Raw genomic sequence first — 16,357 nt, 5'->3', positions numbered from 1 at the left:
CTATTCGCCCAGAGGCCTGTGCACCTCTCTCTCATTACATTAACCCCAGCAGATCAAAGTAATTCTTTATATGTTTTGTATCCCCGAGGGAATTAAAACTCGCCAAGGGCAGAAATTAAAAATTTCCCCACTGTGTCCCCGGTGCTCATCAGAGTTTGGCACATCGCCACTGTCTAGCACGCATGTTGGAACGAATATCTAGAAAGCCTGAGATGATCTGCCTGAGGATGGGGCTGCAGAATAGAAGCCCCTTCATAAGGCTGACTAACGGCCACGGGAAACGCTCTGTGGGCTCCCTGGAGAAGAACTCACCCGCGATCACGAATTTGGCCATGATCTCTAGCAAGGTCTAGAGACTGGGACCACGGCGTCGCGGTTTCCTGGCAACCGCGCGGCGCTGTGGGAGTGGCGCAGGCGCTCTCAGAAGCTGCCGCACCGCCAGAGGCAAGTTCAAAGTTACTTCTTGAATGTGTTGAGTTTATGGGAACAACCATCCATTATCTTTATAAGCTCCATGGACTCCTACGGCCTTCGACTCTGTCTCTTCCTCCGAGAAGAGAAACTATTTTTTTTTTTTGACAGTTTCCCCTCCTCTACATGTGGCCGTCTACGGCCGCCGCGAACCTAGGCTTTTTGACCTGTGCAGGAATCCGTAGAATGTCACCGGCCGCGCCGCTTTGGGCGGAAGTGTCATGGCTGCGCCTGTGTGCAGCCACGGGGTTCTGTCCTAAGGTGAGAGGGTGTCGAGCATAAGCGGAATCGTGGGCGGTATCGTGAGTAGTCCTTTTTATCGGGTGGAGAAAAGTTTGAGGAGTGTCTTCGGTCTTAAGTTTAGGGTGGTGTGTTGATGCTGGGTGGCCCAGTTGAGAAAGACGCTGGCTCCGGTTTCGGGGACTTGATGAGGCTGGCTGATTGGAGCTTCTTAAGCACGGAGAGCATTGTTTTCATTTAGTCTGTTTTGTTTTGTTTTTTCGAGACAGGGTTTCTCTGTGTAGAAACCTGGCTGTCCTGGAACTCACTCTGCAGACCAGGCTGGCCTCGAACTCACAGAGATCCAACTGCCTCTGCCTCCCGAGCGCTGGGATTAGAGGGGTGAGACACCACCGCTCTGGCTGTTTTCATTTTTTTTTTTTTTCTTCCCTACCTCCAAGTGCGTTTCCTTAACGGTTTAGTTTTGGCCATTGCTAGATCATTTGGTTGAAAGTGTCCACCGATGACACTGTTTTCAGTGGAGGCCTCCAAAGTAGTGTTAACAAAATTGCCCTTAGCAGAGGAAGATTTATTGAACACCTACACGGGAAATCATCATCATCATCATCATCATCATCATCATCATCATCACTTTATACCACAACTGTTAAAGTGACTGGGTACTTTATAACGATGTTCACATTGGAGTAAAAGTGGAAGAAACATAATGGGATATAAACATATTGGGATATAGTTTTACCATTTTAATAGGACCCATGCAAGCTCCTGTTAGATGCGTTTCCCTTATTTAATCAACAATTTTAACTGTTTTTTCTTTCATCCACCTATCCCCTACAGGATTGTCCACAGCACGGTGCTCTCTTTTAGGAAGAAGTTAAGTTTTGTTGCATCTTGAGTATTTGAAAGTGTGCCAGAGGATAGCAAAATGAATAACAAAGCACATTCCTTGTTATGGAACATCAGACAACTGAGTACTTCACTTCCAAGAAGCAGAGTTTTGAGGATCTGTCCTCTGGGATTTGGCAGACCAGAAGTAGTTCATTCACAATGGAACCCAAGAAACGGTCTGCTAACTGGTTTTGATGAGGGACTGCGACCGTCTGTCAGATACCTCTTTCAGGGTATTTCAAAATCGGTAGATGGTTGTACTCACACTAAAGCATAAGCCGTGCAGCTGTCTTTAAACGTGACAGAGTACTTTGTCCTAGAAGATTTTCCTCTGATTCAGAACATTCTCTTGTCTCTGATGGGACATCTGATCGTGATTTAATGAAAGTAAACTTCCATCCTACCTCCAGTGAAGATGTGCTCACCAGGAAAACGAGACCAACCCTCTGTGAATCATAAAAAGCTGGCCCAGGAGTGTAACTCTTTGAGTGATGTGCTGGATACATTTTCAAAAGCACCTACGTTCCCTGGCAGTAGCTATTTCTTAGCGATGTGGACAATTGCCAAAAGGGTATCTGAGGACAAACGGCGCTTTGAAATACAGCTGATGTTCAGCCACCCTGCCTTCAGCCAGCTGTGTTGTGAGCAGCTGATGAGAGAAGCCAAGATTATGCACTATGACCACCTTCTGTTCAGTCTCTTAATGCGATAATGAAGCTTGGCGTCCCTCAGAACACTCTTATGGTACAGACGGCTGCTGAGGACGATTCAGGTAAGTCAAAAGGAGAGACTCAAGTGTGGCTTTACTATGTTTAAACGTACTGCGAAGGAGCCAGGGAAAGGAGACGTGTATAGCTTCCTTAAAAGAGACCGTCAGTGGAATATAATTTTTGTGCATTTCTGCGTTATATATTGTATGTCTAGGAGGCCTTAAGTTAGATCATTTCTTTTGATTTGGAAATCTGAAATCCCGCCGCACTTACCTTCTCTAGGGGTTAAGTGGGAATGAAGAAGGTTATGTGTCGGTTATTTGGAAAAGTCACTGAATTGTCACATCTTATTTCCCAAAGAGGTGTGTATTGTGGACTTTGTGAATTCCTGGTCTGGTACTTAGGCCTTTGAAAGTGTGAGTTCAGAGGTTTGGCTTGGGGAAGCTGGGACACTTCTCATCACCCTTGGTGTATTTGCAATTGTATTTTAACAGTGAGCGCATCAATGAGTGTGACGAGAGATGTCTTTCAATTTTGTCAACCGTTTTAGAGACGTTGGAGCCCTGCTATGAATGTGAATGCGCTTCGAGCAGGGCTGCTGGTAAGAGCCCCTAGTTTTTCTTCACATGGTTTTCTCTGTGGCCCTTATATGGGGAATTAAAAAGCCCGACAAAAATTGAATTCCTTTTTTTGGGAGGCACTGGTAAGGAAGGCATTGGAAGTAGTTAATACTTTATTAAACTTAAATTCCCAATTCTGGATGATGTAAAACCGAAGATAGTACTTTGTAAAGGATCTCTTTATAAAAAGATGCATAGGTAATATTGAAATTAGTTTTTCTTAGACTCTAGTACTGATGTAAAGTTGGGGGAAAACTGACATGTATACTCAATTCAGGATAGTTACTCGGGTACTGTAGGGATTACGTTACACTGGTTTATCTTAAAACAATATAAAATTGTACAACTGGTCTGATGTCACAGATTAGGGTAGGGAAGGTTTATAAGGATACCTTCAATCTGATGCAATTTGATCATTAATAAAGACAGTACAGTAATGTAAGAGGAAATATCCTAGAATGATTTCGATCCTTCTCTAACTGCTTACACCCTCTTGGGCAGGTAGACCACATCTGTGGATTTCATATTCCTGGCCTATTCCAAGTAGGGGCTGGACCAAATGAAATATTCAGGTTTCTGGTATGGATTCTAGGATTATCCCATTTCTTGTGTCTAATGGCAGAATCCTAGTTGATCAGCAAGTTTGGAAGATAGAACATATCTTCACATTACAAACAGTGATGAAATGTATCGGGAAAGACACACCATTTGCTCTTAAGAAGAAATTGGAGGTAAACACCTGGCTTTTCTCTAGTGGATGAAATTTGAAAAAACTGTCCTTTGACCTGTCACTGCCTAAAGTTAGTTTTGAAGGAGGATATGGCTTTGCTTTTGGGTTTAGCTTTGCTGAAATGAATTAAGACATCCATCTGTGTGTGCAAACGTATCTGTGTATATATATATATATATATATATATATCTACTTCTGTATTTGTCTATCACCTTTCTTAAGCCTCAAGCTGTTTCTTTGGCATTACATTTTCCACAGATGATAATTGAATGCAAGTTTGTTTTTCTGTAGATGAAAGCCTTGAAGGAGTTGGACAGATTTTCTGTCTTGAATACCCAGCACATGTTTGAAGTACTAGCTGCCATGGATCACCGCTCTGTTGTCCTTCTGAATGAATGCAGTAAGGCGGTCATAGGTAAGAGGGCTTTTTCTGTGTGATCTGCCATATCTGACCCATTACATGTTTTGAAGTCTTAGCTCTTATGATGCAGAACTGATGATTGGTTACATATAAATTTTATTTTTGGCTATAGTTTTGTTTTCCTTCTAAATACAGTGTTGTTTTTATCCCAAAGAAGGTATTGAGTATCTTGAATCTTATGTTCAAAACCATCTGGTAATGCTTGTGTATTTAACTCATTCTTAAAGATAATATCCACGGGTGTCCTTTTAAAGTCTTGATCGGCATACTGCAGTCCTGCAGAGACCTCCGGTACCAAAATGAAGATCTCTTCAAGAGCATAGCAGATTATGTGGCTACAACTTTTGAAATTTGGAAGTTGAAACAAGTGAGTTTCAGTTGAGGATATCCCAGAGAAACGTTCAGGAAGCTCGTTCGTTTGTTTGTTTCAAATGTTTCTCTCTGCTTAGATAGGTCATGATGTCAGAATATTCCAGTGCAATGTATTGAGAGAGTAGAGTGTCTGAGGTCAGTTTTCTATCTGAAAGAAGAGCTACATTGTCTAAAGTTCTTCTGTTTGGTTATCAAAGGGTTATACGGTAGGGGGGCTAACTATTTAGCATGGTGGATCCTATTTTCTTGTTAGCTTTGAATAATAAAAAATGGGTCTGACTAATAATGTGTGACAGGCTTATGGGTTTTGAAGAGTGAAATTTACTACTTTATGATCTTGTCTGTTGTTTCCTTTGGAGTCACAGACTTTCAGGAACCATGTTTAACAATCCAGATGTCTCAATAAAGCAGTGTGTGAGCCTTGCTTTTTCTAGTGAAGTAGGTGGAGGCTCAGGTAGATCAGTGGGTTCAGTTGGTTAAGAGAGTAAGGTGAATTTTGAATTTATTAGGAAAATTGAGTTCAAAGATAGTAATTCTTATGGGAAATATTACCCAGCAGGAAATTGGAAGTGAAATTTATCTTAATCATGGTATTTCACTTCCGTAAATTAGAGAAGACATGTTTGAGTTACAAAGACAAATTTTGTTTGAAAATGCCCTAATGAAATGGAATACTGTGTATACTAATTTTAAAGAAATTAAAAAATACAAGGAAGTATAGGAAAAATATTTGCACCGTATTAGGGTTAAGGTTCAGGTAATCCAGCTGGGCATGGTGGCACACATCTGTAATCTCACCCAGCTTCTCATGAGGGTGAGGCTAGAGGATTGAGAGCTCAAGCCAGCCTATGGGTAAAAAGAAAAAATGTTTCAGTTATCCTATGTATGAGAATCTAGGCAGTGTTTAGGAGTGGGAGCAGTTCAATATGGGGTTGGTCATCTGGAAAACTTCAGAAAAGGCACAATTTAAAGTAATGTTCAGATCTGTTGTGTGAAAAATGGATAAGGAAGGTTTTTTTTGTTGTTGGTTTTTTGAAACAGGGTTTCTCTGTGTAGCCCTTGCTGTCCGGAAACTCGCTCTGTAGACCAGGCTGGCCTCTGACTCCCGAGTGCTGGGATTAAAGGTGTGTGCCAACACTGCCCAGCTAAGAAAGATTTTAATTGAGGTGTGGAGATCATTCTCTGTCTTGGTTCTCATCTTTGAAAGAGATTGCTCATTAAGTTGATATCTGATTAAAGGACAAAAAGAATATATAATTATTCCTTTTGGGGTAGTATTTTGTTGCTTAAGTTCTTTGAGATTTAAAAACTTATACTAGCATATTGTAGCTGTTGAGTAACTTCCCCTCCCTTCTATTTTTAAGGTTATCTTTTTCCTCATGTTATTTGAAAACCTTGGTTTTCGACCTCCTGAATTGATGGACAAGCTTATGGAGAAAGTAGTGGAGGACCCTGGGTCTCTAAACATGAAGAACATTGTTTCTATCCTTCACGTGTGTTCTTCTCTCAATCACATCCACAGAGGCCAGAACAGAGAGTACGTACCGCTTTCCTTTACACCATCCCATGGCGTGCTTACAAAAATGATTGCACACCTCAGGCTTACCGCATTAGGAAGCATGACCATGTTCACAGCGGCCACCATGTCTAGAAGTACTGCTGCATCTATATATATAGATATATCTATATATATAGTAGAGTTGCGCCTGTGTGGTCCTTTGTTTGCTTGTTATTTATGGTACAGTTGTTCATTCTTTAGAGGAGTTTTCATTTTGAGCTTGTCCACTTTTCCCTATGAACGTCTAAATTATTTGTCCTTTTTAACTTCATCAAAATGTCGGGAAATGTCTCTTTAAAATGAATTGTTGTGGTAAGGATTCTTGACAAGAGAGATGCTTTCTTAGCGGCTGTCAAGTGGACAGTACAGTGTGGCTGATTCCAGACTTAGCACAGCTGTCTGGAGCTGCATCCTCCTCCATATTTGAACCATCCCTGCTGACCAGCACCCCCCCTCTTTTTCCCTCTCTCCTTCCTCCTCACATTCATTCTACTGTTCCTCAATTTGGAATATGTGTTAATGTGGCCATCTAGACAGGCTTCTTCATTTAACCCATTGTCTTCCAAGTTCATTTGTATCATATCATATGGAAGGATTTGTCTCCTTTTAAAGATTAAATAATATTCCAGTTGTATATTTATACCATGTTATATTTATTCATCTCTTGATGGACATTTAGGTTGTTAGCGTATATTGACTTTTGTGTTGAACATTAAGAGTGTACATATCTGGTTGAGATCCTGAGTTTAATTCTTATATCTCAAAATGTACTTGGAAAACTTGCTGTGGTAGCCATGCCTGTAATCCCAGCACTTGGAAAGTTGGAGCAAGAGGATTGCTGTGAGTCAGAGGCAAGCTTAGGCTACAGAATGAGATTCTTGTTTCAAAAACCTAAAACTAAAACAAACAAGAGAGAAAGAGAGAAAGAAATATTCCTGAATGTGAGATCAAGAGACCATATTTTTTTGTATTTGGGTTTTTATTTTTTGAGGAATTCTCCCTTATTTATTTAGTTTCATCCTAGTAGTGTGCACAGTGTGGAAGGGCTGTTCTCCAATGTTGAGTACAGTGTGGTGTGGAAGAACTGTTCTCCAATATTGAGTACAGTGTGGTGTGGAAAAACTCTTCTCCAATGTTGAGTACAGTGTGGTGTGGAAGAACTGTTCTCCAATGTTGAGTACAGTGTGGTGTGGAAGAACTGTTCTCCAATGTTGAGTACAGTGTGGTGTGGAAGAACTGTTCTCCAATGTTGAGTACAGTGTGGTGTGGAAGAACTGTTCTCCAATGTTGAGTACAGTGTGGTGTGGAAGAACTGTTCTCCAATGTTGAGTACAGTGTGGTGTGGAAGAACTGTTCTCCAATGTTGAGTACAGTGTGGTGTGGAAGAACTGTTCTCCAATGTTGAGCACAGTGTGGTGTGGAAGAACTGTTCTCCAATGTTGAGCACAGTGTGGTGTGGAAGAACTGTTCTCCAATGTTGAGCACAGTGTGGTGTGGAAGAACTGTTCTCCAATGTTGAGCACAGTGTGGTGTGGAAGGACTGTTCTCCAATGTTGAGTCCAGTGTGGTGTGGAAGAACTGTTCTCCAATGTTGAGTCCAGTGTGGTGTGGAAGGACTGTTCTCCAATGTTGAGTCCAGTGTCGTGTGGAAGAACTGTTCTCCAATGTTGAGTACAGTGTGGTGTGGAAGAACTGTTCTCCAATGTTGAGCACAGTGTGGTGTGGAAGAACTGTTCTCCAATGTTGAGCACAGTGTGGTGTGCAAGGGTTCCCCTCACAGTGTGCGTTGTGTGGCATGGGCTAGCTCTGACTACTCCATGTCTCCTTGTCCTGCCTTTGTGGCCATCCTAACAGGTGCAGGGCATAGCTCTTGGTAGTCTGGGTTGTGCTGAGCATCCTTCCTTACTGCAGTGCACTGCGGGTCTGTTCTGGAGATGCAGCTGTCACGTCCTCTGTCCTTTCCTGATTGTGTCTTCACGCACTTCATTGTAGGCATTGCTTCTGTGTTTTGGATGGTGGGCCCCTGTTGGGTATGCAGTTTGCAAGTGTTTTCTTCCCTTCTTTGATTGTGTCGACTGCTTCATTTGCGTAGCAGAAGAATTGTAGTTTGCTGTTGTCCCCTTGACTATTTCTGCTTTTGTTGACTGTATTTTTTATGTCATAGTCAAAAGTCATTGTTCTACACAATGTCATAAAAATAAAGCTTTCTCATATATTTTCCTTGTAGGAGTTTTAGGAGTTCAGGTCTTATGCTTACTCATTTTTAAGTTGATTTTTGTGTGAAGTGTAAGACAGGTTTAATTTTATTCTTTTTATGTACATACCCAGTTTTTCCAGCACTGTTGAAGAGCTCCCTTTCTCCATTGTGTGCTTTTGGTGCCTTGCTTCTTTTTCTGCAGAACTGCTTTTTCTTAAGTTATTGTAGCTTTGTAATATGTTCTGAAGCAGAAAGCTGCTGTAGTGCCCGCCTAGTTCTTTCTTTCCAAGACTGCTAAGGGATTCAGGCAACCTGGTTTCCGTATGAATTTCAGGATCACTTTTTTGTTGGTTGGGTAAAGAAATGCTATTGGGAGTTTGATAGAGATTGCACTGAGTCACTGAGTCACTGCACATAATGTGGCCACTTTAACAATGGTGGCTTCCATTCTGTGGGTGAGCGGTGTCTTGCCATGTTTTATTTGTATCATCTTTTAATTTCTTTAACCTGTGTTTTATAGTTTGCAGGGTGTGAGTCTCTCACCTCCTTGGTTAGGCTGTTCCTGTGGAGTTATTCTTTTTGGTGATATTATAAAAGAAATTAGATAGCTCATTAGTGTAGAGAAATGCAGCAGATGCTACTTCTCTGCTTTGAATCTTATTTATTTCCTTTTTCCTTTTCCTGTATCATTATTTATGGACCTAATTTTATTTTTATTTATTTATTTCATCTTAAGCTAGAATTTCTAGTACTATATTAAATAGAAGTGGGCAAGAGGAGGCATTCTTGCCTTATTTCTGAGTTTTTCACCATTTAATATGCTGCTGACTATATGAGCTTTTCATATATGGCTTTATTATATACCAAATGTATGGGAAACTTTTATCACAGAAGGTATTGAGTTTCTCAAATGCATTTCTTCGTGTATTAAGGTAATGGTGTGATTTTCTTCTAACCCTTCTGTTAATATAGCATTCATTGATTGCATGTGCTGAGCCACCTGGGTCTCACTCGTTTGTGGTATATCTGTGATCCTTTTTCATGACATTGAATTTGGTTTGCTGTTTTGTTGTTCCATGTAGCATGGGTTGCCTAGCTTTGGTGTGAAGGTAATGTTCATCTTGTGAATTTAGAAATGTTCTCTCTTCTGTAGATATTTGGATGAGTTTAAGAGGGTTGTGTTAACTTAATTATTCTCCTTCTCAATATTTGGTAGAATTCATCAGAATTCACCAATGAAGTACACTGGTCCTGGACGTTTTCATTGTTGAGAGTTTTTTTTTTTTTTCCAATTATGTATGTGAATGTTTTGCCTGCATGTATGTATGTGTACTACTGAGCCACCCCTCCAGATTTTTTTTGTGAGGTTTTTGATAGCTGATTCAATCTCTGTATTCATTGTTGGTCTATTTTGATTTTTTTTCTTCATTGTTTAGTCTTTGTTGATTGCATATGAATTTATTTCTTCTTGGCTACCAATTTGTTAGCAAACATTTTTTTCATAATATTTTATTAGGTTCCTTTTATTATTGTGTGTGTGTCAGGGGAGAGAGGCTGAACATGTACAGACTTTATTGTTATTTTTCTGTGAAAGTATCACAGTTAATTATGTAGAATTTGCATTGTATTAGATATTATACATAATTGAAAGATGGTTTAGAGTATACAGGACGATGTGCAAAGGTTACATGCATCTTTTTTTAACTTGAGATCACTATGTAGCTTATGCTGGCCTTGAAGGTTTGATCTTCCCACCTCAGCCTCCCAAATGTCAGGGATTATAGATGTGCTCCCCCCAATGCCTAGTCTGGGGTACTGGGGATTGAACCTGCGGCTTCAGGCCTGGTAAGCGTTGTACCAGCTAAGTGACAGCCCCAGCCCCTTTTGTTATCTCTGTGGTGTTAGTGGTATTGTCTCATCTCTCATTTCTGCTTTTCAGATTACTGTCTTTTCCCCACTAGTTTAGTTAGGGGTTTCTGCATTTCAGATTACTGTCTTTTTCCCACTAGTTTAGTTAGGGGTTTGCCTCTTCTGTTGATCGTTCCCTCTGGTTCATATTTGTTTCTCTTTAAATCTTCATTACTTTCTTCCTCTACTAACTCAGGGTTTGGTTTGTTCTTTTTCAAGTTTCTTTCTTTTAGAGATTTATTTACTTTCATTTTATGGGTATTTTGTCTGTGCATATGTGTGTCTAATACATGTGTGCCTGGTGCCTGTGGAGGCCAGAAAAAGAAATTGGATCCTGGAACTGGAGATACAGACAGCTGTGAGCTGCCATGTAAGTGCTAAGAACAGAACTCAGGAACTGCTGAGCCATCTTCCAGCCTCTTTTTCTAGTTTTTTGAGGTATAAATTAAGGTTGTTGTTGATTTGAAATATTTTTTTAAAGATAGCATTTATCATTGCGAACTTCCCTATAGGTGCTGCTTTTTTTGAATACTGTTATTTTTGGTGTGCTGTGGCTTTGTTGGAATTTATTTTTATAATTTTGTGTTTGATTTCTTCTGTGGCCCACTAGTTGTTCAAGAGTATGTTGAATAATTTTACCTTTATGAATTTTCCGGTTTTTCATTTGTTAGTGATTTCCAGCTTGCCTTGTTGTAGTGTAAACTGATAGTGACAAGATTTTATACTTTCTTCAATGTGTTAACTTTGTTGGGCCTTTGCACGCAATTTGTCCTGCGTGTGCTTAAGAAGAGAGTGTGTTTTGATGCTGTCAAGTGGGCGGTCTTTGTCTGCACTGTCATTTTGGGTGTAGTATTGTTCAGTTCTCTGTCTAAATTTCTGCATTGATGATTATTGAATGAAGGGGAAGATCTCTTCCATTACTGTACTGGTGTCTGTCTGTCCGTAAGATCTCAGATTTCACTCTAGGTATGTTTCCTGGTGTTGAACCCTTATGCATTTTTGAACTGTCCCATTTCCATGGTGAGCTGACTCTTCTAATGGAATGACTGTCTTTGTCTTTTGTGACAGTTTTTGACTGAAACATCTCTTTTTTCTGATATAAATATGATCCCCCCTGGTCTTGGATCACCATTTGCTTGTAGTGTCTTCTTCTGTTCAATTTTTTCACTTTCTGACTACCTGTCCTTAATCTAAAGTAAGCCCATTGTACACAGTATATAGTTAGATCTCATTTATTTTGTTATCTGTTTAGCTACTTTCTGTCTTTTAATTGGAGCGTTTAATACATGTGTCAGTTACATTTCTCATTGCTGTGGCAAATTCACGGTAAAACAGTGTAAGATGAACAGTGTAGAGTACAGCTGACCATGGAGAGGGAGGTCATGGTGGCAGGAACATGGGGCTGGTCACATGGCATCCACACTCAGGAAGCAGAATGCTGCCATGCAGTAGCTTTCTCCTTTTTTTAGTCCAGAGTCCAAAGTCATAGGGTGGTGCTTCCCACATTGAGTGTGGGTGTCTTCCCTTCTCATTTCAGCTTTTCTGAAAGTGCCCTGACAGACATACTCAGAAGTATGTTTCCATGGTGACTAGACATCCTGTCAAGTTGACAATGAAGATTAATGATCACAGTACAGATATATTTCAAGCTTTTATTGGTAGAGAAGGCTTTACTATTGCCATTTCGTTTTCTGTTTTATATTTTTTCTGTTTTTTCTCTTTTACTGTGTCTTTGTAATTTAATGTATCTATTCCTCCAAATCTAGACAACTTTATTCTTTCCCACTCTTTGTTATTGATTTTATAATTTATATCTTTAAGATTGCATATTTACTTTTTAATAGTTGTATTCTTAGTCATTTTTTCTTTTAACTTTTGTACTAGATTTAAAAGTGGACTGCTCACTACTGTGACTGCTGCATGAGCCTGGTTCAGTCAGTTCCCAGCTTAGTACCATTGCCTTGCTGTTTTCTCCAGGATCCAGTGTGCTCATCCCACCCTGTGTACTTCTTTCTCTTCAGCTTGCAGGCCTTCTGCTGGCCTGGCCACCGAGACTGCCCAGTTGATCTCGAGCATTGGTCTGCACCATCTCGTCAGTCTGAGCTTTCTTCCCAGCACATTGGCCCTTGTCTTCATCCTGCTCCATGCCTTCTTCATCCACTGTTCTACTGTGGCACAGAGCTTGTGCTGTCAGGGCTCCGTTCAGACGAGCTTCCCTTTCTTACTGCATCTACCTTTCCAATTCTCCCGGAAGCACCTCTCTCCCTTCTACACCTCCATAACTCTCTCTCTGTATTTCATTTTTGTGTGTTCTGCTAGGGATACCATCAGCCCTGAGAGTCACGCTTCACCTGGGTTCAAGGGAAGTCTGCCATTTATTAACAGTGTCACCTCCACAACGTGTTACCCTTCCCCTCTGCCTGTGCTTAGCTGCTGTGGATGCTGCACAGTAGCTGTGATTGGTAGGCTTAGGCCTGTAATTCATTTCTAAGAGTTTGATAGCTAACAATTTTTAATTGCTTATAAAACTGTAGTGGTAGTAGAAACTATGTAAAGATAAAAAGGCTCTAGTGCCCGCCCATTTAGGTTCTAACCTTGTCTCTGCACGGGCTGCCCATCCACTGTAATTAGTTCATGGATGAATTACTCAACTTCTGAGCCTGTTCACTCACCTTTATTTATGGGAATAATAATACTGCTACGCCGTAGAGTTTTAATAGGAGTGAAATGATTGAAGGCCTATAAAAACATTTTCATGCAGTACATCCACAATAGTCATTTATTGGATATGTACACTTACCATGGGATGTACTATGTCCTGCACTATGTATGGATGCTTAGTTACAAGTCTAATTGTCTCATCCCATGTCTTTGCATTTCTCAAAGACCTTGGTGCTATAGCATGGAAGCTCTTCTGTGCCCTTGCTTTGGAAGTTCATCTGAAATCTGACTCTCCTTTGTTCCTCAAAAGGTTCCTAGAAGCTATGGCGAGTGCTCTGACTGTTCGTCTTCACCACATCTCCTCTGAAAACCTGTTGAGTGTTGTGTATTCGTTTTGCCTGATGAATTATTTCCCCCTGGCCCTCATTAACCAGCTTACCAAAAAGACCATCATCAGTGAACTGCTGACTTCAGGTAGTGTGCACTTGGCTTGTCATTCCAAGTGGGGTTTTTAGAGCAGCCTTAGTTCAGATTTGCAGAGCAAATGTCGCTGAGTCCAGCTGATAATGGTGAGGTCAAAGGCCCCGGAGCCACCCTTAGTGACATCCCCACTGCAGGAGGAAGAAAGGTGTGCAGAGCTGTCGCTCTTAGGCTGCGCTGCATGCAAGGTGTTCACTGTCTGCACATGCTCACAGCTCGGTGTTCCCCATCACAGGTGTTTGTGTTCCTTTTCTGTAGTCTGCCATTAAGTATATCAGCCCAGGTCACCAAGGAAAGTCACTCCTCCTCTGCAATAAGATAGATGCCTGTTACATCCAGTGACCAAGAGGAACCAAATTAGTCAGTTTATTTATTCTTGAAACCAAATTAATCATCTTTCTGTCTTTCTTTCTTTCTTTCTTTCTTTCTTTTTTTTTTTTTTTTGAGACCAGTCTATGTAGCCCAGGGTGGCCTGGAAATCAGAGACATTGACCTGCCTCTGCCTCTCTAGGGTGGAATTCCTAAGTGCTGGGATTAAAGGTGTGTGTTATCATGCCCTACAGTTACTGATTTTAAGTGAAGAAAAACAGTATTTGGGTAGATGTACAAAATTTAATTATGTGTCTTAAAATAAAGTAGCTGTAATTCATTTTATAAACAATGCTATAAAATCCTGAAATTGAATTATGAAAAGTGAACCCCATCTACTGATTTTTTTAAAAAGAATTTATTGTTGGAGAGTAGACTTGAAGGCTTGGAGTCTAGTCCCAACTTTTTAGATAGTTTCTCTCCTATAAAACGAGTTTAGACCAAGTCACTTCTAAAGGTAGCTTAAGGTTTGAAACATTAGCAAATGCAGGTCACTCAGTGATCTAGAGTGAAAACCAGGGAATCAATGAGAAAATTCTGGGAACAAAGAAAAGACATCAAAATCTCCCCTCAGGGCTTAGGGAGCTCTACAGAAGAGGAGTCAGGAGGACTCCATAGGGGAGGGAGGACCCCAGTGAAACAGTGACTTCCAGATATAGGACTGGTGCACACAAGACTCTCACAGACTGTGGTAGCCCACACAGGTTCAGCCAGAGGGGTCCCAGCACTGAGGGGGACGAGGCCATGAGTCCCTGTCCCTAACCAAGAAGCTGTCTGCAATTGATACCACTTGTAAAGTAAAAATTAGTTTTCTCCAGTAGAGACTCAGTGGGTTACCACACTAAAGGGGAGGCCACATGCCCAACAGGAGATGGCCAATCAAAATGAACTCAATGGTATTTTTCTATTGTCTTATATTAACCTTGTCTGGACTTTTTTAAAAAAAATCTTACTGGTCTTTTGCTTATGTATTTGTTTTCTGATTTTGTGTTTTTATATCTGTGTGTGTTTTTTCTTTTTTAAAATTCTGGTGTGTGTGTGTGTGTGTGTGTGTGTGTGTGTGTGTGTGTGTGTGTGTGGTTTACCTGTTTTCTAAAGATAGAGAAAGAAAGGGTATGGTGTTGGGTAGATGGGAGGATCTGGGAGGAGTTGGGGGAGGAAACTGTGATCAGAATATATTGTATGAAAAAATTTATTTTTCAATAAACAAACTAGAACAAAGTAGAGGATGAGTGGAGGGAATTGGGGTGAATATGATCAAAGTTCTTTATAAATATGAATGCGAATGTAAATCATTGTTTTGTACAGTGAGTTAATATACACTGAGTAAGAAAGATTTTAAGAGGTAATTAGAAACAGAGATACATTAGTATTTTAAAATATGGCATTAATGTTTTAATCATGTGTTTGCTTTTGTATTTTTAGGTGACGCAGAGAAGAATATTCATAAGCTTCATGTTCTGAATACTTGTCTGAAACTTGATGGAAATGCTCATTACAAAGCTGTCCACATCCCGTTGCCACAGCTGCCACGGTCACCGTCCCATCCCAATGACAGGGTGGCGGAGGTGCTCAGCAACCTTTGGGAGGGCGAAGGATACTTCTCGAGAAATGTGCAGCTGCCACATAATTATCACATTGGTATGGCTTTCCCTCTATTTTGTTTATTTTTAAAATATATTTTTTGTTGGTTCTGACAAAGGATTTGGAGATTATATTCAAGCCTGAGTACTGTATTTATATCATTTCTACCCCCTTTCCTCTCTGCAGCCCCTTCTATGACACGCTCCAGACTCCCGCTCAGATTCATGACCTCTTCCTAATTATTCTTACACATGTACACACGTGCACACACATAAGTATAAATACAGCTTGAGAGTGCATTTAGTGCTATACTTGTTCGTGTACCACTGACCACTTGGGACTAGATACCACACCATGAGGCTTGTCCCTGGAGGAGACTCATTCTTCTCCCAGCCCCGTTAACTGCCTGTACTCTTCATCGGCGGGGGGTGGGGGGGTTGGGGGGTTGGGGGTTGGGGGGTTGGGGGTTGGGGGGATGGGGGGGGGTGGGGGGGTGGGGGGGTTGGGGGTGGGGGGGTGGGGGGGGTTGGGGGTGGGGGGGTGGGGGGGGTTGGGGGTGGGGGGGGTGGGGGGGGTTGGGGGTGTGGGGGGGATGACACACAGCTTGGGAGATGTTTCCTCATCCATGTTCGCATGTCAGCTGGTGGTGTGGTGGTGGGCAGGTCTTGTCTGGGTGGCCATATTGTTAAGATTTCCTGGGTGCAGCATCCCAGGTAGAAGATACTGCCTCACAGCAGATGTCCCAGTCCTCTGCTCCTTACAGTCATAGTTTCTGTGCCCCTGCCTGAGACATTCCCTAAGCCTTAGATGTGGAGACTGCCCTGTAGATGTGCCAGTTGGTGTTGGGCATCCCACCGTCACAGTTGTGGCTTTCTGTGAGAGTCCCTCCTTCAGACTTTGGAAGCGTCTTTGCTGACAAGTGAGAGCTGCACCTCTCTGTGCTAAGGATCAGTATTTAGGATGCAGTTAGAAATGATCAAGTTTAGGAAAGTGACAGTAGGTTCTTCTCTACGGTTGTGGCCTCATCAGCCACTGGTGGTTGGCTAGGTTTACAGTACCGGGCATGGACTCCTCCGTTTGAGCAGGCCTGAAGTCCAACTAGACAGGTATTACTTTCCCCCAAGACGGAGGTGCCACGATCGCACCCT

At 41.4% G+C, this 16,357-nt stretch overlaps 2 protein-coding genes across 6 annotated transcripts in view; one reads left to right on the top strand and one right to left on the bottom strand.

Moving 5' to 3' along the window:
• The window catches only part of Mdh1b (malate dehydrogenase 1B), a 30,289-nt gene extending 29,662 nt beyond the window's left edge, over positions 1-627 (bottom strand). For 4 of the 5 annotated variants that reach the window (XM_059278788.1, XM_059278787.1, XM_059278785.1 and 1 more), the window contains exon 1: positions 313-625. Coding sequence is in view for 2 of the 5 variants with exons in the window: in XM_059278785.1 (XP_059134768.1) it covers positions 313-334 (22 nt within the window). In the remaining 3 variants the exon portion in view is untranslated. Of the gene's footprint in view, positions 1-312 lie in introns of all 5 variants that reach the window. The other variant, XM_059278790.1, reaches the window with a different exon arrangement.
• Fastkd2 (FAST kinase domains 2) overlaps positions 314-16,357 on the top strand; it is a 19,522-nt gene continuing 3,478 nt past the window's right edge. Inside the window, 13 exon segments of the mRNA XM_059278791.1 lie at positions 314-732; positions 1,549-1,868; positions 1,871-2,043; positions 2,045-2,293; positions 2,296-2,375; positions 2,804-2,876; positions 2,878-2,906; positions 3,549-3,660; positions 3,951-4,074; positions 4,308-4,447; positions 5,817-5,989; positions 13,087-13,250; positions 15,051-15,266. Coding sequence (XP_059134774.1) covers positions 1,637-1,868; positions 1,871-2,043; positions 2,045-2,293; positions 2,296-2,375; positions 2,804-2,876; positions 2,878-2,906; positions 3,549-3,660; positions 3,951-4,074; positions 4,308-4,447; positions 5,817-5,989; positions 13,087-13,250; positions 15,051-15,266 — 1,765 coding nt within the window. The 5' untranslated portion in view covers positions 314-732; positions 1,549-1,636.

Source organism: Peromyscus eremicus, chromosome 13 (genome assembly GCF_949786415.1).
Source record: "Peromyscus eremicus chromosome 13, PerEre_H2_v1, whole genome shotgun sequence".
Lineage (NCBI taxonomy): Eukaryota > Metazoa > Chordata > Mammalia > Rodentia > Cricetidae > Peromyscus > Peromyscus eremicus.
The sequence above is the reverse complement of the archived record's forward strand: the minus strand, read 5'-3'. Positions and strand labels throughout refer to the sequence as shown.